The following is a 23704-nucleotide window of genomic DNA, read 5'->3' as shown; positions in this document are numbered from 1 at the left end:
CCTGGTCTTCGGGGCGGATACTCCTGAGGCAAAAAATTTGTCTGCCGGCGGCGGCGGTAACGGGAAGCAGGCCGGAAAAGGTGGCAGAGACGCCGCTGCCTCACACCTGTTGGCTCTCTTGGCCTTACCTGTACCCGCGATCACCCTTGGTCACCCAGGGAGCGGTTCTCCAGGCTGAGAGAGGCCGAGGCGAGGCGGCGCCAGCGCGCCTGCGCGCGTACGGCGGCCGAAAGGGACCAGCGGCGCTGCAGCTGGTGACAGCCGAGAACCCCACCCTTTTCCCACGTGGCCGGGAAGACCGGGTGAGAAGTAGCGGCTGCCGAGCCCCCTCGCGCGCAAGGCAGGGAGTGGACGCCGTGGGGTCGGACTAGTGACCGTGGCGCGGCCTTCAGGGACTTGGTTTTGGGTAATGAAAGACTGTTACGGAAGCCGCCAGGAGACAAAATCACCCACTTCCTTGCTTTTCGCTTTCTTTTCATTTATTCATTCTTTCAGCACCTGTATATGTACTGAGTGACTGTTGCATGTCCGTCCCCATGCCAGGCTGGTGGGGGTGGAGGGATGGAGGAAGGTGTTTAACAAAAGAAGCTCCAGCTCTCATGCAGTTAAATTTCATTGGGGAGGAGGCTAGACAGCAAAAGCAAATAAATAAATGAACTATTTCGCTCCATGTTGAGATAATGTTAAAATTATAAAAGAGTGATGTGATGGGAGAGCGGGGGATGCTTTGACCAGAGTGATTATGAAGGCTGTCCCTTGGATAGCTGGGAAGAATGAGAAAGAAGCAGGGAAGCACAGGTGAGAAGGTCCCGGTAGGAAAAGTGCTGGTAAGGAGACTGGCTTTGGTTTTGGTTTTGGTTTTGGCCGCACCCATGGCATGTGGGACTTCCCGGGCCAGGGATAGAACTCCCGCTGCCACAGCAGTGCCCCAAGCCATAGCAATGACAACATGGGATCCTTAACTGCTAGGCCACCAGGGAACTCATGGGTCTTGTTCTCAAAGGTTGGGAAGCCACTGCAGAATTTTGAATAGGTGAGTGAGGTGGTCCCTGAGCTTTCAAGTCTCTCTCTGGCTGCCTTGTGGAGAGTAGAGGCTCTGGGTATGGCAGGGAGAAAGCAGGTGAGGCCGCCTGAACCAGGGTGGGTGTGGCAGGTGAAGGGAGAGGAATCATGCAGAGTCCTTGGCTCATCAGGACAGTTTTTTTGATAAGCAGAACTGTGGCTTTAAAAGGGAAGCTGGCTGTCAGTTGGGAGCCTTGATGACTCCCTTCCCCCTAGCATGCCTTGGATGCAGTACCAGAGCTGGTAATGCTTTGTCTCTCCTCTTCTGGCTGAGGCTGTTCCCCAGGTGGCTCCCAGGTGACCATTCCCAGGCACCATCTTTCTCATAAGCTCCAGATCTATACTTTCTTTCCTTTCTTTCTTTCTTTCTGTCTGTCTGTCTGTCTTTCTTTCTGTCTTTTTTTTTTGTCTTTTCTAGGGCCGCTCCTGTGGCATATGGAGGTTCCCAGGCTAGGGGTCTAATTGGAGCTGTAGCCACCGGCCTATGCCAGAGCCACAGAAGTGTGGAATCTGAGCCACATCTTCGACCTACACCACAGCTCAAGGCAACACCGGATCCTTAACCCACTGAATGAGGCCAGGGATCAAACCCGCAACCTCATGGTTCCTAGTTGGATTCGTTAGCCACTGAGCCACAATGGGAACTCCACGATCTGTACTTTCAGTCTGGCCCCCAGCGCTGGGCTGGATCTAGGGGACCCTGAAGGTCTGGCCTAAGGGCTGGTCCCAGAGCCAAACACTGACCCCTGCAGCTCAGGGCTCTTAAGTCTGGACAGAGGGAAGTTCTTGAGGCAGAAGGAGCCAAAAGTACACCGGCTTTGTCTGAGTGGTCAGGGAAGGTTCCCAGGAAGAGGCAGTCTAGGAGGACTGGTGGGAGCTCTGCAGAGGACCCAGGTGGAGGGAAGGTGTTAACGAGACAGGAAAGGGTGATAGGGTCCTATTCAAGCCTCTTACTGCCTGTGGACCTGCAGCAGGTTCTTCCTTTCTCTGAACTTCAGATTCTTCATCCTTAAAGTAGACGCAGTGATGTTCCCCTTTAGGGCTGTGCTTCTGTGATGGAAAGGCCACTCACCATTGGCCCATTTGGTCTGAAGCATGGCCAGGGTGATGAAAGCAATGTCTGATGGCTGAGCCAGGAGCAGGGTCCCTCCAGCAGCACTCAGCCCAGAAGTTCCCACCCCTCAAAGCTGACCAGGAACTCTCCACTACCAACAGTCCAGGTTCCCCACGAGAAACTTTTTATCTTTTTTGTATGTGTGTGGCCCCACCCACAGCAAGTGAAAGTTCCCAGACCAGGAGTTCCCGTCATGGCGCATTGGTTAACGAATCCGACTAGGAACCATGAGGTTGCGGGTTCGGTCCCTGCCCTTGCTCAGTGGGTTAACGATCCGGCGTTGCCAGGAGGTGTGGTGTAGGTTGCAGACGCGGCTTGGATCCAGCGTTGCTGTGGCTCTGGCTTAGGCTGGTGGCTACAGCTCCGATTAGACCCCTAGCCTGGGAACCTCCATATGCCACGGGAGCGGCCCAAGAAATAGCAAAAAGACAAAAAAAAAAAAAAGAAAGTTCCCAGACCAGGGATGGGACTGCACCACAGAAACAACCTGAGCCCTGCAGTGACCACCCCAGATCCTTAACCAGCTGTGCTGCAAGGGAACTCCAGAAACTCTTTATCTTAAAACAGAACATCCTTAAGCTTTTCCTTCACTTTTGATCTTGGAAAGCCTTAACAGCCCGTAACCAGGCTCCCTGATTCTTCATGGGAATAGAGAGGGGGGATATCTGTGAGGGAGTGAGGGAAGATGTTTGGTGCCCTGCCCCCCATGAACTGGCTGAATTACTTCTTAAGCAACAAAGGAAAAGAACAGCTAACTGATGTTTATTGAGCTCTGTGCTAAGTCCTGTTCTTAGTGCTTTGTAGGAACTGATTGGATGAATTTTCACTGCACCTCTATGAGGTAGATTCTGTGCTTGTTCCTGCGTCACACATGAGAGATTTGACCAATAGTGAGGTTAAGTGGAGGGCCTGGAATTTGAGCCCCCCTGGCTGATCCTGGAGCCTATCCTCCCTCCCCTACCCCCGCCCAAAGTATCTACACAAACACAGATGGAATACTCACATCCTGTGCTGCCTCCACAAAGAGAAGTGAGGGCTTTAGTGGCTTGTTTCTCACATGGCCCAAATTTTCACATTCCCATGTCACTGTCCTAGTACCCGCTGTGCCTTTGTCCTCCTAACACACTTTCTGTGCTTTTGGTGATGCATAATTCTGGAATGGTACCCAGGACCAGAAAAAAACACAAACTGTCTTAAAAGGCAATATTACAACAATCAAGAAAATCCATCATGTACTGTATGTTAGAAAACAGTATTGTATCCGTGTTAAATTTCTTGTGTTAAATTTCAGTCATTCTGTGAATTTATAATCCTTTTTTCGGGAGAGTCATGCTGACATCTGCAGGAGGGAAGGGATCTGAAGGATGCCTGGAGAGTGCTTTCAGCCGATGTATATGTCACACTCTCATAGGCACTCACTCACTCATGTAGAGAAGTTAACATGGCAAAATGTTAATTGGTGAAGTAAGAGACCCTTCTGTGTGTACCTTATACAGCACACCTTGTACTCTTCTTGTAAGAAGTGATGTGGAGTTCCCATTGTGGCTCAGTGGTTAATGAAACTGACTAGTATCCATAAGGATGTGGTTGATTCCTGCCTTGCTCAGTGGGTTAAGGATCCAGCGTTGCTGTGAGCTGTGGTGTAGGTTACAGACGAGGCTCAGATCCTGTGTTGCTGTGGCTCTGGCGAAGGCTGGCTATAGCTCTGATTGGACCCCTAGCCAGGGAACCTCCATATGCCTCCGGTGCAGCCCCAAAATGAAAAAGAAGAAGTGATTTTTTTTTTTGGTCTTTTTTTTTTTTAGGGCCGCACCCGTGGCATATGGAGGTTCCCAGGCTAGGGCTTATGTCACAGCAACTTGGGATCTGAGCCTCGTCTGTGACCTAAAACCACAGCTCACAGCAGTGCTGGTCCTTAACCCACTGAGTAAGGCCAGGGATTGAACCTGCATCCTCATGGATACTAGTCAGATTTGTTTCCACTGAGCCACGTCGGGAACTCTAAGAAGTGATGTATTTTAAGTGAAAACTTGACATAATTCCAAGATATGAAATGTAGTTTTGCTGCAATAAACAAGGTAGATATAATAAAACAAATGAAATTTTAAAAGTTGTTAACCTCTGTTAGGCTCTTGGCCTGAGGCTGGTCCCTCCTCACTACAAAGAGAGGGTGGAAGTTCCCGTTGTGGCTCAGCAGGTTAAGAACCTGACCAGTATCCATGAGGATGTAGGTTTGGTCCCTGACCTCACTCAGTGGGTTAAGGATCTAGCATTGCCGGGAGCTGATGTGACTCGGATCCCAAGTTGCTATGGCTGTGCAGCTGTAGCTCTGATTTGACTCCTAGTCTCGAGTGCGGCCCTAAAAAGATAAAAGAGAGAATGAGTGGCAGATATTAGCTGTTAACAAACTGCTTGCACCCTGGTGACCATCTTGTCAAGATCACTGGTTCTTTTACTGAAGCTTTTGTCTCATTTAACTCTATGATCTGTCCCCAACCTCCTAAAGGAAAAGGCACTGTCCAAGGTGCTGGGTCATGTAACTACTGATAGTATCCCTTGCACTCCAGTGTGTACCTGCGCTGGATTTCCCTTTTTTTTTTTTTTTTTAAGTTATTCTTTTTTAAAAAAAAAATTTATTCGAGTATAGTTGACTTATAAAGTTTTCCATTTGTTTTTTATTTTTTTAAAGTAATGTTTGTGGGGTTTTTTGTTTTGTTTTGTTTGCTTTTTAGGACTGCTCCCACGGTATATGGAAGTTCCCAGGCCTGGGGTCGAATCCGAACCAACCTACTCCACCGCCATGACAATGCCGGATCCTTAACCCACAAGCGAGTCCAGGGATCGAACCTGCATCCTCATGGATTAGGGTTAAGGTTAGGGTTAACAACTAGGGTTAGAACTTGTCAAGTTCATTTCCACTGCCCTGCAACGAGAACTCCTTGTTTTTTATTTTTTTATTTGATTCGGGAACTTGGTTTTTTATTTTCTTATTTTATTTATTTACTTACTTACCTATTTTTGCTTTTTTAGGGCCACACCTGAAGCATATGGAAGTTCCCAGGCTAGGGGGCATATCAGAGCTATATCTGCTGGCCTATGCATAGCCATAGCAACACTGGATCCAAGCCGTGTCTGTGACCTACACCACAGCTCATGGCAATGCTGGATCCTTAACCCACTGAGCAAGGTCAAGAATTATACCCGTATCCTCATAGATATTAGTTGGGTTCATTACCGCTGAGCCACAATGGGAACTCCAATTGTTTTTGATTTTTAAATAGAAGAGTACTTTTCTCTTTCTTTTTCTTTTTTCTTTTTTGGCTGCCCCATAGCATGTTGAGTTCCTCGGCCAGGGATCAGATCTGAGCTGTGGTCTTAACCTCGGATCCTTAACCCACTTTGCTGGGCCAGGGATCTAACCTGCATCCCTGTGCTCCAGAGATGCCACCAATCCCAGTGTGTCACAGTAGGAACTCCAAAGAGAACTTTTTCATTGAGCTGTAGTTTGCATACCATAATATTCACCCACATGAAGCGTGCAACTTGGGGTTTTTTTTGGGGGGGGGGTTGTTTATTTGTCTTTTTAGGGCTGCACCCATGGCATATGGAAGTTCAGGATAGGGGTCGAATTGGAGCTATAACTGCCAGCCTACACCATAGCCATAGAAACAGCAAATCAGGTTCTGAGCTGTGTCTTTGAACTACACCACAGATCACATCCAGATCCTTAACCCACTGATCAAAGCCAGAGATTGAACCTGCATCCTCACGGATACTAGTTAGGCTCTTTTCCACTGAGCCGCAATGGGAATTCTGTAGTGATTAAAAGTTGCTTAACCACTAATTCCAGAACATTTTTATCACCTCAGAAGGAAACCCTGTACCCATTAGCAGTCATTCCCTAGTCCCCTACCTGTTCACCCCCCAGCCCCTAGCAACCACTCACTAATCTACTTTCTATCTCTGTGGATTTGCCTGTTCTGGACATTTCGTATGAATGGGTTCACACAACAGTGTGGGCTATATGAATCGTGACTCTTTTAGTCAGTGTGTTTTGGAGGTTCATTGACATCGTAACATGCGTCAGGGCTTTGTTTTTTATGGCTGAATAATATTCCATTGTATGGACACTCCACATTTTGTTTGTCCGTTCATCTATTGAAGGACCCCCACTCCTTTTCATTGTTTTTGTGATTTATTTGTTGAAAGCCCTAGGTATTTTTCCTGTAGCTGAGGCTGCCTCCTTTGTGGGGATTTTGCAGATCATATCCCTCTGATATTGGTTGACTTGTCTCTTTGTCCTCAATTTCCTATAAACTAGTCAACAGCTCTAGAATCTTGCTGCTCAGTATGGCAGCCACTCATCACACGTAGCTATTTATATTAAAATGAACTAAAAATAAAGTACATTCAGGAGTTCCTGTTGTGGCTCAGTAGGTTAAGAACCCAACATAGTATCTATGAGGATGCAGGTTTGATCCCTGGCCTCGCTCACTTGGTTAAGGATCTGGCATTGCCACAAGCTTCCATGTAGTTCACAGATGTGGATTGGATCTGACTGTGGCATAGGCTGACAGTTGTAGCTCTGATTTGATCCCTAGCCCTGGAACGTCCATATGCCACAGGTGTGGCCCTAAAAAGAAAAAAAAATAACAACAACGTACATTCAGTCTCTCGATTGTATTAGCTACATTTTAACTGCTAAATCCCATATGGGCTGGCATTCAGCAAGATGGACTGAGATTTGGGTCTGAGTTTTCAGCAAGATGACTTCACAAGTGCATTTTGTGCTTGTTGGGGGGCAAGTTTAGTTGGGTTTCTCTTTTGTTGACCTGAAATCACACAGTGGGCCTAGATACTGTCCACCCATTGTCAGGTTACATAAATTTTACACCTCATGGTTTTGCAACCCATGGGGATCTTTTTTTTTTTTTTTTTTTTTTTGCTTTTTAGGGCCATGCTTTCTACATATGGAAGTTCTCAGGCTAGGGATTGAATCGGAGCTGTAGACACCAGCCTACACCACAGCCACAGCAACGCCAGATCCTTAACTCACTGAGTGAGGCCAGGAACAGAACTTGCATCCTCATGGATTCTAGTCGGGTTTGTTAACCACTGAACCAAGATGGGAACGCCACCATTCTCCATTTCTTAAGTAAAATCTGGTGTACTACCTGCCTCTTCTGTACTTTTAGACATTCTGTGGGTATTGAGATATCACCCTTTCCTGTGACTCAGGTCATAAGAATTTTTCCAGGATGGTTTTAGGCTCTGGCCCCTTGTAGCTGCTCCCTAAATGGTGGCCAGGTTCTCAGTTGCCATCTCACCCTCAATGAAACTTTCTTCTCACCTTCTCAGCTTGGGAGCATCTGTTGGGCACCTTTGGCCGCACACGGAGGAGCTAAAGATGGCCTCCAAACGCATCACCCAAGAGACCTTTGATGCGGCTGTTCGTGAGAACATCGAGGAGTTTGAGATGGGGCCAGAGGAGGCAGTGAAAGAGGCTGTGAAGCAGTTTGAATCACAAGGTAGGGCAGTGGAGCTTGGTCTCAGCGATGGTCGGGCTCTTTGCCAGACAGTCACCTCCAGTCTACAGCTCTTAACCTGCAGGAGTGATGTCCTGCCCTGACGCCATCCCTCCTGGCATGACAGGCCTGGTCCTGTCCCCTCTCTGCACTCTGCCCCAGGCAGCTGGCCACCCACTCCCACCTCAGTGGTGCCCACACTCTATTTGCCTGGACCTCACCCTGACATCCAAGGGCTGGGTCCTTCAAAGTGGGTCTCGTTTACACTGTCACTTCTTTGATGAGACTTTTCTTTTTTCTTTTTTTGCTTTTTAGGCCACACCTGCCGCACAGGGAAGTTCCCAGGCTAGGGGTCAAATTGGAGTTGCAGCTGCTGGCCTACACCACAGCCATAGCCACGCTGGATCCGAGCCATATCTGTGACCTATACCACAGCTCACGGCCATGCTGGATGCCTGACCCACTGAGCAAGGCCAGGGATTGAACCTGCATCCTCATGGATACTAATCAGGTTCTTAACCCACTGTGCCACTACAGGAACTCCTGAAGAGACTTTTCTTGACCACCTCGCAAGAAACAGGGCCACCTACCTCCCTGCCCCACCTGCACCCCAGCTTGTGTTCATGGAGGCAGAAGGAATGTTGGTCACCAGGTGGCATGCGCAGGCTGGGCCGTGGAGGAGAGCAGTTAAGAGGGAATTCTCTGCGATTGTGTGGGCAAGGTTAGGAGACCTTGCCAGCCACATCCAGGACCTCCCCGCTCCACAACAGGCTATAGCTGGGGATGAAGGTTACCTGACAGAGGCAGAGACAGGAAGCTGGAAATGAACACACTGCCCTCCCACTCCTGCCCCTGATCTCAAGTCCTGCTTCCCATTGGTCAAGCCCACTCAGATGCTGGAGGGCAAGGGAGCCCTGGGATCCAGCTTTAGAGGTCAGAAGCTGGCCTCTTGGGCACAGAGTAGGGTATAGACACTGGATAGGAGCTGGAGGGGCACTTAGATGTGTTCTGCACAGTGGGGGCTTCCTTTGGGGGTGCCGGTAAGGGCTGAGATGCCGCCCGGATGAAGAACAATGGGAGCCCCCAGGGAGAAGGCCATGGGTTCCCCTCCCCTCTCAGCCCACTAGACAGAGTGTGTCCCTTACTGCAGTGCTGTTGTGCAGCCTCGAAAGTCCTCTGCTTCCTTTGACTGGACGGGGCTAAGGTGCAAAGACCCTGCCCTGCATCCTGGTATGGGAGTGGCTGCTGGGCCCTGCCCAAGAGGGTGGGGGTAGGGTAGGGAGCTGGGCAGATCTCTGACGGCCTCCAGAGTAGGGTGGTCCCAGCTGAAGAGATATGCTGTGTGACTCAGGCCCATAGGGGTGATGGCTGCCACTTGTTTCCTAACTCCCCCCTCTGCCGCAGGGGTTGATCTGAGCAACATTGTAAAGATGACGCCGAAGGTGTCTGCGGATGGAGCCCAGGAGCCTATACATGACATCCTGCAGGTAGGAGAGGGCAGCCCACATGGGTCTTACAGGTATGGGCCCACGTCACCCCAAAACTCTGTTGGGGGCACCTCTTTCCTGGTTCCCAAATGGCAGGCACAGACTTAGAAGATCTGAGCCTGCCTAGGGAGCACAGGTGAGCCTAAGTTTGCAGCCAAACCTTCCTGAGTCCATGCCTGAGGGCCTCTTGGGGGGCCACCTTGTTCTGCCCTCCCACCCAAGTGCCACATTCTGAGATTGGAGCTGATGGGATGGACAGGGAGTGGCTAGCACTTGGGGCCTGAGGGGCTGACAGCATTCATGTTTGTCCTGGTGTTGAGGTGAAGGATGACTTGAAGGAGCCCCTCTGTGGTCTCCTGCTTACTGAGTTTGCTCAGAAAAATCAACAGGAATCCCAGGACAAGAGTGGGATCATAGTAAGGCTGTCACTTTTTTTTTTTTTTTTTTTGTCTTTTTGCTATTTCTTGGGCCGCTCCCACGGCATATGGAGGTTCCCAGGCTAGGGGTTGAATCAGAGCTGTAGCCACCGGCCTACACCAGAGCCACAGCAACGCGGGATCCGAGCCGCGTCTGCAGCCTGCACCACAGCTCCTGGCAACGCCGGATCGTTGACCCACTGAGCAAGGGCAGGGACCGAACCCGCAACCTCATGGTTCCTAGTCAGATTCGTTAACCACTGCGCCACAACGGGAACTCCTTTTTTGTCTTTTTAAGGCTGCATCCATGGCATATGGAGGTTCCCAGGCTAGGGGTCCAATCAGAGCTGTAGTTGCTGGCCTATGCCACAGCCACAGCAACACCAGATCCAAGCCGCATCTGTGACCTATACCACAGCTCACAGCCATGCTGGATCCCCCACCCACTGAGCAAGGTGAGGGATCAAACCCGCATCCTCATGGATATTAGTTGGGTTCGTTACCGCTGAGCCACGTTGGGGACACCAAGGATGTCACTTATTGAGCACCAACTCTTTACTGGCATGTTACAGCCTATCCCTGTAGCACTTAAGCAAACCTGAAGTAGGTCGCGTCATCCCTGGCTTGTTTGCTTGCTTGCTTTTTTTGAATTTTTTTTATTTTATGGCCACACGCACAGCATATGGAAGTTCCCGGGCCAGGGGTTGAATCCCAGCCACAGCTGTGGCAACACTGGATCCTTTTAACCCACTGCGCTGGGCCAGGAATCGAACTTGGACCTCAGTAGCAACACAAGCCACCGTGCCACGGTGGGAACTCTATCCCTGGTTTTCTGATGGGTTGTTATCCCCATTTAACAGATGGTAAAATTGAGATCCAAAGGGAAAAAAAAATGACTCACCTTGCAGCCAGAAAGCATAGTGACAAAAGAGGAGGATAAAGGAGGTGGCCCTGGGTGTGAACCTAAGGGGACTCCCACAGTACTTGTCCTGTTGTAACTGGCTTATTTCACTTAGAATAATGTCATCAAGATTCATCCATGTGGTAGTATTGTCAGAATTTCCTTCCTTTTTTTTTTTCCCTTTTGGCTGCCTTGCTGTATAACAGAGTTCCCGGGCCAGGGATCAGATCTGAGCCACAGTTGTGGTTTATGCAGCAGCTTGTGGCAACACCAGATCCTTAACCAACCATACAAGGCCAGTGATCAAACCTGCATCCTCATGGTTACTAGTTGGGTTCTTAACCCGATGAGCCACTCCAAGGATTTCCTTCCTTTTATGGCTGAATAATATTTCATTGTATGATTACATATATATATATATATATATATATATATATATATATATATAAAATATGTATATAGTCTTTTTAGGGCTGCACCCACAGCATATGGAAGTTCCCAGGCTAGGGGTCTAATTGGAGCTGTTGCTGCCAGCCTACGCCACAGCCATAGCAATATGGGATCTGAGCCATGTCTGAGACCAAGCTCATGGCAATGCCAGATCCTTAACCACTGAACGAGGCCAGGGATTGAACCCACATCCTCATGGATACCAAACAGGTTCAGTACCACTGAGCTACCAGGGGAACTCTCACATTTTTTTTTCCTGGCTGCACCTGCAGCATGTGAAAGTTTCTGGGCCAGAGATGGAACCTGTACCACGTGAAAGTTTCTGGGCCAGAGATTGAATCTGCACCACAGCTGTAACCAGAGCCACAGCAGTGACTACCCCAGATCATTGACTTGTTGAGCCACAAGAGAACTCCTAATACACCACATTTTGCTTATCCGTTCATCCACTGATGGACACTCAGGTAGCTTCTGCTTTTTGACTGCTATTAATAATGCTGCTGAGGAGTTCCCGTCGTGGCGCAGTGGTTAACGAATCTGACTAGGAACCATGAGGTTGCGGGTTCGGTCCCTGCCCTTGCTCAGTGGGTTAACGGTCCGGCGTTGCCGTGAGCTGTGGTGTAGGTTGCAGACGCAGCTCGGATCCCGCGTTGCTGTGGCTCTGGCGTAGGCCGGTGGCTACAGCTCCGATTCAACCCCTAGCCTGGGAACCTCCATATGCTGAGGGAGCGGCCCAAGAAATAGCAACAACAACAACAACAACAAAAAGACAAAAAAAAAAAATAATAATGCTGCTGAGGGAGTTCCCATGGTGGTGCAATGGAAACGAATCCAACTACTATCCATGAGAATTCGGGTTTGATCCCTGGCCTCGCTCAGTGGGTTGGGGATCTGGCATTACCGTGAGCTGTGGTGTAGGTTGGCAGCTGCAGCTCCGATTTGACCCCTAGTCTGAGAACTTCCTTATGCCACGGGTGTGGCCCTAAAAAGCAAAAAAGCAAAACAAAACAAACAAAAAATGCTGATGATGGATTTCCTTGGTGGCCTAGCTGGTTAAGCAACTGGTGTTGTCACTGTTGTGGCTCAGGTCACTGCTGTGGCACCGGTTTGATCCCTGGCCTGGGAATTTCTGCATGCCATGGATGTGGCCAAAAATTTAAAACAAAAAGCCAAAAAAATTAGTAGTAATAATCCTGTGAATATGAGTGGGCAAACATCTCTTTGAGACTCTGCTTTCAGTTCTTTTGGTTGTATACCTAGAAGTGGAATCTCTTGCTGTATCTCTTGGTTTAATTTTTTGAGGAACCAATGTACTGCTTTCTACAGCAACTGTACCATTTTATTTTCCCACCAACCGGGCAACAGGGTTCCAATTTCTCCAAGTCCTGGCCAACACTTGTTATTCTCTATTCATTTGGGGTTTTTTTAATAGTAGCCACTTTAATGGGTGTGATGATGTCACGTTGTGGGGTTTTATTTGCATTTCTGTAATGATTTGTGTGATGTTGAGCATCTTTTCATGTGCTTAGTGGCCATCTGTGTTATCTTTGAAGAAATGTCTATTCAGGAGTTCTGTTGTGGCATGGTGGGTTAAAGACCCGGCATTGTCACTGCATCAGCCTGGGTTACTACTATGGCATGGGTTCAGTCCCTGGCCTAGAAATTCCCATGTGTCACAGGCACAGCCAAAAAAAAAAAAAAAAAGAAATGTCCATTCAAGTAACGTATTCTGGTTTTAACCTATTTATTTATGTATTTTTATTTATTTATTTTTTTAGAGCCACACCTGTGGCATATGGAGATTCCCAGGCTAGAGGTCTAATGGGAGCTGCCGGCCTACACCATGGCAACACCAGATCCTTAACCCATTGATCGAGGCCAGGGATCGAACCTGCAACCTCATGGTTCCTAGTCAGATTCATTTCTGCTGCACCATGACAGGAACTCCTGATTTTAACCTATTTCTTACTAGTCTGTTTCATAACATATACTCAGTTAAGTCTACAAATCTGAACTCAGTGAGACTTGACCGACAGGCATTCTTGTCTTCCATGGCAATCAGGAGCAAATCAAAGCTCTTTGGGCTGATGGCATCTGTAGACCCACCCTCCCTAGGGCTGGTATGCAAATGATGTCATATGTTATAGGGGCATGTGTTCATCTTGAGCTCAAGCTGGGGCAGGTCCTAAGGCCATGGCATTGAATGGAAGCTAGACTTGTCTGTCCTGTTCAAATTGTCTTCACTCATTTTACATTTTTCCCCATGGGGCTTAGAGTTGAATATAGGTAAAACAACCGTGTCTGTAGCTCCTAGGCAGGGACACTGAGATGGCAAGGCCAGTCTCTCTCTGTTGCCTCTCAAGCTTAATACTTTTTTTTTTTTTTTGGTCTTTTTAGGGCTGTACCCACAGCATATGGAGGTTCTCACACTAGTGGTTGAATCGGAGCTGTAGCTTCCAGCCTACACCACAGCCACAGCAAGGGATCTGAGCCACATCTGCAACCTACACCACAGCTCACAGCAAGGGATCCTTAACCCACTGAGCGAGACCAGGGATCAAACCCACATCCTCATGGATGCTAGTCAGGTTTGTTAGCACCTGAGCCATGATGGGAATTCCTCAAGCTTAAGACTCTTAAACAGGTGTAGAAGCTGCCATAGAACTTCCGCCAAGGCCCAGATCTCAGGGAGGGAATCTCACAGGGGTGCAGCACTGTCACTGTGACCCTCTTTGACTGAGCTGACACTGAGGTTTCTCCTCTGTTCCCTAGGCCCTGGATGATCTGCAGGAGTCCGTGGCCCACTCTCACCCCCGGGAGGCATCAGCCCACCTTGCCCGCTTTTGTGAACAATGCAAGCAGCACAAAGCCTGTCGCTTCCTGGCAGCCGAGAAGGGGGCCTACCCCATCCTCCTTGCTACCTGGAAGTTGGCCGCGGCAGGTGACCCCGGCCTCCTGATCCAGGCCCTCAATGCCCTGTCAGCCCTGACTGAGGGCCAGCCTGACCTCCTGGACACCCAGGGCCTGCAGCTGCTGGTGGCCACACTGGCTAGGAATGCCGACTCAGCCAATGTGACCAGCTCTGGGATCCGTTGTGTGCGCCATGCCTGCCTAAAGCATGAGCAGAACCGGCAGAGCCTGGTGAAGGCTGGTGTGCTGCCCCTGCTGACCGGTGCCATTTCCCGGCACAGGCACTGTGCTGACGTGGTCAGGGAGGCTTGCTGGGCCCTACGGGTCATGACCTTTGATGATGACATCCGTGTGCCCTTCGGCCATGCCCATGACCATGCCAAGATGATTGTGCAGGAGAATGGAGGCTTGAAGGTGCTCATTGAGGCTGCCAAAGGTAGGAGCCAATGTGGCAAGAGTGAGAGTCAGGGAGGGTTATGACTGCTTTAGGCATGGCTGGTTCCAGGCTGTGCTTGTCTGTCAGTGTGGTCCCATCTGCATGGCAGCCCTAGCAGAGCAGTGTCCTTACTCCTGGTTGTTCCAGTAGAGTTCCAAGCCAGCACTCACTGGCCAGGACCAGGTCCCGTGTTCATCTCAGAGCCATTTGGGGAGGGGGCTCAGCCCTGTGCAATAACACAGACTAAGAGTGGAGAAGAGTGGCTCCTCAAGGAGAAAAATAAGGCTGTTGACTCCCAAAGATAGGAGGGTGTTGCTGGCACCATGGCCACTCCCAGGCAGAGGTTTACACCTTGGTTTACACTTGGCCATCAGTTCTTCTGCATGTCCATGTGCCTAACTCAGGGGTGACTCTGATGAGCCAATCACAGTCACAACACTGATGTTTTTGTGTGAAAGCCCCTGTCCCTAGTCCACTACATCTACTGGAAAAGGCCTGACTAGGGCCTGGTGCACAGAAAGTGCTAGAGAAAGGAGTTTCCCTTCCCAGCCTGCCCTGTGGCTCTGTGGCCAGGCCCATGTGTGTGACTCTGGCACTATAGGCAGGGGAGGTGGGCTTGCCTCACACTCCCCTCCACACCTCCAGAGAGGGTGAAAACTGGTCCTGACCATCTGCAAAATTGGGCTGCTTTTCCTAGGGTTAGTTTGCATCTTCTGTGTTTATTTATAGGAGCTCAGACCAGTTAGGGTGCTACCAGAGAGACAGAACCAATAGGATATATGCGTGTGTGTGTGTGTGTGTGTGTGTGTGTGTGTGTGTGTGTGTGTGTGTGTGTACACATACAGAGAGAGGTTTATTGCAAGGAACTGGTTGTGGGGCTTTTGAACCTGAAATCTGTGAAGCAGGCTGGAGGCTCAGGTAGTTCCTCCTCCTCTGGGAAGCCTCATTTTCCTTCTTAAGGCCTTTAGCTGATTGGATGAGGCCCACCGGGACCATCAAGGGTCATCTCTTTTACTTAAAGTCAACAGGTCACAGATGTTACCACATCTGGAGAATACCTCCACGGAGAAGTGTTCATGGAGTCATTAAAGGCAATGGCCTGTCCACTGGGACATTCAAACTGACTATCACTGAGCTCTGTGTCATCATGGCTCTCTGCACTCCTCCACTCCCCCACTCCTGCCACAGAGCCCTAACCCTCTCCTCCCCACCATCAGCCTCAGTTAGGCGTCTCCTCCTTGGTGCCTCTGAGCTTTATCCTCAGCATCTGTGTCCAATTTTGCCCCAGTTACCTCTATCCATATATCCCTCTGCAGCTTCTAGGTGTCCTGTTGCACTTAGAAAGGTCATTCCCAACCCAAGATCATAAAAATAGTCTCAGATGTCTTATTTTAGCACTATTATGGTTTTCTTTTTTTAGTCGAGATCATCAGTTAGTCTGGAATTTATCTGGGACATGGTAAAGGGGGAGGCACATTCCCATATCTTCCCTGGCAGCCAGCAGGGGGCGCCACAGGCCCATGCAGGCCCCCCACCCCACCCCGGGGTTCACTGGGGCCTTCCTGATACAGGTGGGCATCCTGCCAGGAAAAGTGGCCCAGCTTCCCTGGTGGAGTGGAATTCAGGATTCCCATTTCTCCCAGGACAGCTGGCTCTGAGCCGAGGCTGGTTCGCCCCCGCCTCATCCCGGCGGTTCCTTCTTCCCTCTCTGCAGCATTCCCTGACAACCCCAGCATCCTGAGTGAGCTCTGCAGCACCCTGTCCCGCCTGGCTGTCCGCAATGAGTTCTGCCAGGAGGTTGTCGACCTTGGGGGCCTCAACGTCCTGGTGGCCCTGCTCGCGGACTGCAATGACCACCAGGTGGGCATCCAGAGTTGTCTTAAGGAGCAAAGTCCCCTTGCCCAAGTTTCCAATGGTCATTTCTCTCGACATGGGGCGGGGAGGAGTGGGAGGGGGACGGGCAGTGAACTCTGTCCCTTTGGGCCCTGCTCAGCCACGCAGGCTGAGTCAGAACACGCTGGCCCTGGCTACTGAGCCCAGAATCAAAGTTCAGTTGACCCATGAGAAGGAACTTTAAAGTTCAGGGGGAAAACAAACCCACCTGCCCTCTCTCACTGTCCTTTAGCACCTTTGAATTTTCAACCAGGAGCGGGAGGAGCAGAGTGGGTGGTCAGAGATTGGCACTGACCCCAGCTCAGGTGTGTGATGCTGGATTGAGGCCCACCTGTGCTCTGGCTGCTGGCCTTAGCCACACGCCCTTCAGTGGTGGTGGGCGGTGGGGGGAGTAGCAAAGTCATCCAAACCCCTGGCCTGGATACAGGTGGCCAGAGCCTCCAGATCCACCTCCTGGAGCTTCCCCTGCCTTCTCTATATAGCAAGTGACAGCCCTGCTGTTCCCTGCCACTTGTTGTTCAGAGAGCAGATGTTAAAGCAGCCCCAGATCCTCCCTTGAGACCCCCCTGCCGCAATCCAGAAACCAAGCAGTTAGTGCCTGGTGCTGCTCAGAAGAAGGGAGCTGGAGGTGACCCGTGTGTTGCCCCCATTCAGGACCTTGTGAAGCAAGTGCTGAGTGCACTGAGGGCCATTGCAGGCAACGATGATGTGAAGGATGCCATTGTGCGTGCTGGCGGAACAGAGTCCATTGTGGCCGCTATGACTCGGCACCTGGCCAGTCCCCAGGTATGCACTTAAGGGCAGGATGGGGGTGGGGGGACATGCGAGGTGAGGCAGCGTGGCTGGAGTCCCAGATCAGTATCTATATCTACACAGGGGTCTTTCCCATCTGAGGCAGGGCCAGGTCTAGGGTGAGTAAGAGAGTGGCGGGGAGTTCCCTTCATGGCTCAGCAGTTAACGAACCCGACTAGGATCCGTAAGGATGTGGGTTCGATTCCTGGTTTCCCTCAGTGAGTTGAGGATCCAGCGTGGCTGTAGCTGTGGCGTAGGCCAGTGGCTACAGCTCCGCTTCAACCCCTAGCCTGGGACCTTCCATATGCTACGGGTGCAGCCCTAACAAAGTTAAAGAAAAGAAAAGAAAAGGGGGTGGGGGCAGGGTGAGTGAGGGCTAGGGTGGGGGCAAGCAAGGAACCTGGGGCCAGACTGTCACCCCAAGAGCTTGGATGATGTACCCTGGCATCATTTCTGTTATTTCTGGTCCAGTTTTACACATACAGGCTGACAGTGGTCTGTCCAGGTGAGGTTGCAGGGCATTCACCTGGGGAGCTGATGATGGTGGGAGTCTGTCTGCCTCCCCTCAGCCATCCCTGTGACCCACCCCGCAGGTGTGTGAGCAGAGCTGTGCAGCCCTGTGTGTCCTGGCTCTGCGCAAACCAGAGAACAGCCGGGTCATCATGGAGGGCGGTGGGGCCTTGGCTGCACTGCAGGCCATGAAGGCACACCCGCAGGAGGCTGGCGTTCAGGTAGGCATTGGGACAGGAAGAGGTGGGCAGGTCAGGCAAGAGGCCAGAATGCAGGTTGGGAGGGTTGGGAGGGTTTGGTGTAGGATGCAGAGCCTCTTTGTCCCTGTCCCATCCCTATTATGAACTAAGCCTCCATGGTCGTCTTCTTTCCACCTCCAGAAATGCTGAATTCTGCATTTCTCCTTTCCTGTTCCTTGGCTTTTTTTTTTTTTTTTTTTTTTTGGCACACCCAAGGCATGCAGAAGTTCCCTGGCCAAGAATCAAATCCTTGCCATTGCAGTGACGATTCCAGACCCTTAACCACTAGGCCACTAGAGAACTCCTCCTTTCTCTTCTTGCATTTGATCTTTTCCATTCCTGACAGTCTCTTAGGGGGATCTGGGGGGAAGGAATAGGGATGTTGGAGGGGACTAGCAGATGGGGATCTCCTGAGGTTTGGGGAAGGTTCCCTGCCCTACCTTAGGCTGTTGCTTTGTGTGTTTTTGGTTTTTTCTTTTTTTTTAGGGCTGCACCCACAGCATATGCAAGTTCCCAGGCTAGGAGTCGAATCAAAGGTACAGCTGCTGGCCTGAGCCACAGCCACAGCAACTCAGGATCCGAGCCACTTCTGCAACCTATGCCACAGCTCATGGCAACGCCGGATCCCAACCCACTGAGCGAGGCCAGGAATCGAACCCTTGTCCTTATGAATCCTAGTCAGGTTCGTTAACTGCTGAGCCACGAAGGAAACTCTTGCTGCTTTTTGTTTTGCGTGTGAAACCGCTGTCCACACCTTGCTGTGGAGTCAGCAAAGCTGAAGTGTAGACAGGGCAAGGCACAGCCCTGCCAGAAACCTACACTCCTCCCTGTAGTGGCCCCCAGGGCGCTCCCTGCCTCCCACTTTTCATACCCTCCCGGCACAGGGGCCTCCTTGTCAGTCCTGAGACATACCAGGCCTTCGTTCTTGCTGGTCCCTCCTCCAGGATGCTATTTCCTTGGCTGGCCCATCTCCTGTCCACTCTGTCCAGGCAGGTCCTCACACTCACCTGCTTCTCGTCTGCTGTCTCACTGGTGGTGGACGCCGTGGTGGGATGCTTCTCAGCACCCACTCTGGGCAGATCACACAGAGCACAAATGTTGACTGGATGAGTAACACTATAAGTGACAGATGGACCCTGAGTACAACCCCACTCTTCCCACTGTCTCCCTGCCCTCCTCCCCTGCCACCTGGCCAGGCTCTTGCCAGCATCAGGGGATATTGCTTGGAGACTTTGGGTCCCAAACCTGAGGGATCAGCCACACTCGCCAAAGCACTTGGCTATCCTGAGCTTCAGTCTCCTCACCTGGGAGATGGGAGGATTAGTCCTGCCTCCCAGGACTTCCACAAGGATGAAGTGAAGGCATGAATCTAGCCTGATGAGTCATAGCATCAGCCCCTGCTGAATGTTGGCTGCAGTCATGTTGTATTATGTTGAGGATCCCAAGGTCAGTGTGGACCGTCCTCGAGTGCCCCACCCCCCCAGCCCCCTGCCAGCTCACAGCCAGTCATCTTCTGTTCTCCCTTCTAGAAACAGGCCTGCATGCTGATACGAAACCTGGTGGCCCGCAGCCAAGCCTTCTCACAGCCCATCCTGGACCTGGGGGCTGAGGCCCTCATTTCTCAGGCCCGTGCTGCCCACCGTGACTGTGAGGACGTGGCCAAGGCCGCCCTGCGGGACCTGGGCTGCCACGTTGAACTCCAAGAGCTGTGGACTGGCCAGAAGGGCAACCTGGCACCATGACCCCAGGCTCAGGCTGAGCTGTGACTCTGGGTGAGTCACGTGACTCAGAAACAGTTCAGGGTTGGGGTGGGGGCAGGATTAGATTCTCTCCCCCCAAGAGAGGTGTTTTCTGATGGGTACCAAGTGTTGGCCAGAGAGTGGGAAGGGAGCATCAGGGAGGCACCTACACAGCAGAAAGCAGCCCCTGGTTCCCAGCCTCCCTGCGTGCTGGTCCCCTCACCGCTGCAAGCATCAGGATCATTTGTTCTGTGCCGCCCTACCCCACACCGCCTCCTAGTAGAAGTGGTCCCTGAACATTGCTTAGGGCCAAAAGTCTGCCTGAAATAGGGAAACCATACTGGCCAACCTCAAAGCAGGGCAGGGATCCCACTTCTGTTGCTACATGCCCGTTCTCACTCCTACTACTGTTTCTCTCACCTGTGAAATGGATCACAGATGCCTGGCTGTGCTGAACAGAGGGCAGGGACCAAGGCTTGTTTGTCACTCTGTGTCCCAGGCAAGCCAGTGTTGCCTGGTAATAAAACTGTTGGTTGAACAAGGGAGGAGTCTATTCCATAGCTGTGGGGCATGGGGGCTGTAGCCAGTGGCTCCAAGGAACTGGGGTGGGGTGCATGTTTGGGGCGGCCATGGGTTTGCTGAGGAAAGCAAAGGGAAACAACCTGGGAAACATGATTCACTGTCACCTCAGAGGGGTGGGCTGCCGGGGTCATCCTCAGACTTGGGATCTATGAACAAGGTCACTGTTTCTGAATGTGCGTTGCCTTGAGGGGGCTGGGGTGCCCACTATCTCATCCACCTCAGCTCTGTGGCCTTGAGCCGGTGATGTAACCTCCCTGAGCCTTGATTTGATCCTATGGGGAATGGGGAGGGGAGAGAGCCCCCTCCAAGGGGTGTGGGAGCAGAGCTGGGCACATGGGAGACACCCAGTGTCTAGCTTCAGCACCTGACTCACCCCAGGAGAACTGTCCTACTCTCTCCTGGCTGAGCACGTCGAGGTCCTCACTCCCTGGCAGCCCGCCTTCCCTCTCTTAGCCTCGGTTTCTCCATCTGTGAGATGGGCATCACTGTTGCCACCCCCAGTGCCCATCCCACAAGTGTTTTTGGGGGGTCCCCAGGCAGCAGTACCTGGTACATCCCAGCTCTTCTTCTCTGCATTCACCCTGGGAGCCATGTTGGGGTCACCTGGCAGCTCGAACAACCTGCATAGCCCAGTCAGGGTCAGGGCAGCCTCAAGCCTCTGGTGGGCTCCAGGCCACACGTTAGGAAACCCTCTTTCCTCTTGGAGCCCCCAACCCCCTGCTTGTCATTCATCTCTTCTAGACTGAAGAGTGAATTCTGTCCTTGATATCAGCTCAGACCCTTTCCCAGAAGGCTCCTGGTTTCTATGGAAATTGGCCCATGTGAATAGCTATTATGGGAACATCACCCTGGGCCCACTTCCCTGTGGTGTTAAAATCTCCCCTACCCCCGGCAGGGGCACCATGCTAGCTCAATGGGGCTGATGAGAACCTCTGATCTGATCACTCAGCCTGACCTCCCTCACTGGGGACTCAGCCAATGTGTAGAAGGATCCTATATCTGTTCCAGGTGGCCCTGACTTGACTTCTAGGTTGGCCACCCATGTGACCTTGAGTCAGTCCTGTGACCTTAGAGCCATCCTCAGACCCTGTGAGCCTCATGTTTCTTCATCTGTCTCATGGCAGGATGGGGTGCTTCCATTTCTGGGGAAGACTGAGAAGTGCCAGCCCTGTTTGTAATTCCTGCCTCAACTCTGCTCTCAATCTGCTGTGGCTCCCCATTGCCCTCCCCATAAAACCAAACTGTCCTCCAGGACCTGCCTACCTCCCAACCTCATTTTCCCCATGCTCCCCTTTAATAAGATTTCCAGTTACACCAGCTACCGCCCTCCCCCTACCCTGACCCCAGGGCCTTGGCACATGCTGTGCCCTGCGTGGAGCATCCTTCCCCAGCCCTCCCCATGGCTAACTCCTTCCTGGCACCAGGTGTCAGCTCACACATTGCCTCCTCAGAGAGGTTTCCCCACCATTCCCTTGCCCTGGCACCCCATTCCCCTCACAATTTGTGCTGTATCTCTGACCTCTAACCCCATCTGAGGTTGCCTGGCTTGTGTGATTTTCTCGTTTGTCTGCCCTATGCTCCCCGCCCCCACCCCATCCCCCATGAGCTCCATGTGGGAAGGCTTCTGCCTCCCCACTCTGCTCCAGCTTCCCCATAAATGTTTTTTTTGTTTGTTTGTTTGTTATGTTTTTTAGGCCCACACCTGCGGCATATGGAGGTTCCCAGGCTAGGGGTCAAATCAGAGCTACAGCTACCAGCCTACACCACAGCCATAGCAATGCAGGATCCAAGGCGCATCCACAACCTACATCACAGATCATGACAACGAGGGATCCTTAACCCACTGAGCAAAGCCAGTGATGGAACCTGCAACCTCGTGGTTCCTAGTCGGATTCCTTTCCACTGTGCCATGATAGGAACTCCCCCTTAAGTGTTTTTGAACATACACATGAATAAATGGGTAAGTACACAGGGTAGTTGGAGGGAAGGCCTCCACCTCTGCAGCCCTTGTCTCCTCCCCTGGGCTCCAGCCTTCCTAGAGCAGCAGGCTTCTTCCTGGAAGGGTGGCTCTTATCAATCCTCCCCAGCTTGCCAGAGGGTGTCTTCAGTGAGCTTGGGTCAGGGCGTTTTTGGCCCAGGCTGGGTGAGGCCCCCTCCTTCCAGCTGAAGACCCCGCATTTCATTGACATTTCATTGATGTCAGCCAGGCCTTTGTTCTAGTCCCTCCTCTGCCACTTCCAGTGAGCCTCTGCCTCCTCACCTGAAAATGTGCTAAGTGTGTCACAGCCCAGGACCACAGCCCTCAGCAAAGCCTGGCTCAGGGGATGCCTCGCACACAACACTCCCCTAAGGAGTACTTGTTGTCCTATCATTGATAACACAGGAGCATGGGCTGAGGGGGAAACCGCCACAAGGGAGGAGCCAGGACTTTCAGTTCTGCCTCTGCTGCTGTGTGATTTTAGAGGAGTGGCCTGACCTCCCTGAGCCTCTGGGAGGCTGAGTGGGACTGCCTTGAAACTAGTCAGGCTTGATGTTGTCTGTTGAGTCCAGGGTGTCCATCCAGGATGTATCGCTCCAGCCAGGGTCCTGGGAAGGAACGCTGTTACCTCTTCACTGAAAACACATCTCCGAGAGGCAGGGCCTGTGAACCCCATTTTCCAGATGAGAAACAGCTTCACCAGCAGGCATTTGAGGGGTGGCAGTGGGATGAGAACCCAATTTGGCCTGCCTTCATGCCCCTCCTCTGTTGCCAGTATTGCCCTGACCTTGGGCAAATGGCTCTCTAGCCTTGGTTGATTAAGCCCTGTCACTGTGCCCAGGCCTGGCTTGTGGCCATCGTGTCAGATGATTCCTGGGATCCTCAAGAAGTGGAAGAAACTGGGGGTGGGGGCAGGGCAAGGCAGAGAATCAGTGTCTGGCCTAGGGGAAGCCAGGAGGATGGGGAAGAGCTGGGATCCCGCTCCCTCCCCCAGGGAACCCTGACCAAGTACAGCCGGGTGCCCATGGTGGGAGGGTATCAGTTGCTGATGCCAAGAGGCACAGCCTGCCACTGTTGGAAGATGGCTGGGAGACTGGCCAGTGCCACCTTGCTGACAAGTGAACAGAAGCCAGAGCCCAGCCAGCACCTCTGGCACCATCCGGAGAGGCAGCCCAGCGCTGGGCCACTGCCTGACCTTTGCCTCAGTTGGCACTGTCCCTGGGGGTACTGTGGGACTTTCCAGGAGCTTGCCGCTTCCCTCACAAGACCTGACAGGTGAGCACCGCAGGTGAGGACTCCTGCAGGATAAATATCTCCCTATTTGGGTGGCAGACCACACCCATAGTTGGTCTCTGCTCGCATTCCATCAAGTGCTATTTAGAGAGTGGGAAACAGAGGCCCTGGAAAAGAACAGTATATCCAGCCCACACTCAGCAAGCACTCACTGCAGATCAGCACAGGTGTGGTTTGCTTCCATTCATTTCATTAATGCTCCTATCAACCCCGGAAGCTCCTTGGAGAAACTGAAGCAAGGTGTTTGAGTCACTTGCTAAAGGTCCTATGATCAACAAGTCAGGAAGAGCAGGGAGTCAAACCCAGGGCCCTTCCAGTAAGAGACACTTGTTGCACAAAACTCAGTTTTCCCACCTGCAAAGTGGGCCACCAACACC

The 23704-nt window shown here is 51.7% G+C and overlaps 2 protein-coding genes across 5 annotated transcripts in view; one reads left to right on the top strand and one right to left on the bottom strand.

Annotated features, from left to right (window-relative positions):
• Nucleotides 1-263, bottom strand: part of SUGP2 (SURP and G-patch domain containing 2) — a 35609-nt gene extending 35346 nt beyond the window's left edge. The window contains exon 1 of the transcript XR_007134420.1: nt 129-263. The gene's annotated coding sequence lies outside the window, so the exon portion shown is untranslated. The remainder of the gene's footprint in view (nt 1-128) is intronic.
• Nucleotides 164-20017, top strand: ARMC6 (armadillo repeat containing 6). 4 transcript variants are annotated; one of them, XM_047776474.1, is made up of 8 exons: nt 164-302; nt 7535-7704; nt 9106-9188; nt 13728-14301; nt 16016-16161; nt 16849-16980; nt 17580-17717; nt 19265-20017. In XM_047776474.1, exons 2-8 carry the CDS (start codon nt 7584-7586, stop codon nt 19475-19477), a joined length of 1407 nt encoding a protein of 468 aa, XP_047632430.1. In that variant the 5' UTR covers nt 164-302; nt 7535-7583; the 3' UTR covers nt 19478-20017. The 4 variants fall into 4 exon arrangements, with proteins under 4 accessions (XP_047632430.1, XP_047632431.1, XP_047632432.1 ...); XM_047776475.1 differs by having other exon boundaries at nt 296-406; XM_047776476.1 differs by lacking the exon at nt 164-302 and adding an exon at nt 8239-8422 and having other exon boundaries at nt 7613-7704.
• Nucleotides 20018-23704: the final 3687 nt, after the last annotated feature.

This window comes from Phacochoerus africanus, chromosome 4 (assembly GCF_016906955.1).
Source record: "Phacochoerus africanus isolate WHEZ1 chromosome 4, ROS_Pafr_v1, whole genome shotgun sequence".
Taxonomy (NCBI): domain Eukaryota; kingdom Metazoa; phylum Chordata; class Mammalia; order Artiodactyla; family Suidae; genus Phacochoerus; species Phacochoerus africanus.
This window is presented reverse-complemented; position numbering and strand designations above follow the sequence as displayed.

What these genes read in the sequence shown, in the direction of transcription:
- ARMC6 (XM_047776474.1), top strand. Translation starts at nt 7,584, where the DNA reads ATGGCCTCCAAACGCATCACCCAAGAGACCTTTGATGCGGCTGTTCGT. An exon ending in GGCACCTGGCCAGTCCCCAG is followed by an intron (nt 16,981 to 17,579) that starts GTATGCACTTAA and finishes CCCACCCCGCAG; the next exon opens with GTGTGTGAGCAGAGCTGTGC. An exon ending in CGCAGGAGGCTGGCGTTCAG is followed by an intron (nt 17,718 to 19,264) that starts GTAGGCATTGGG and finishes TCTCCCTTCTAG; the next exon opens with AAACAGGCCTGCATGCTGAT.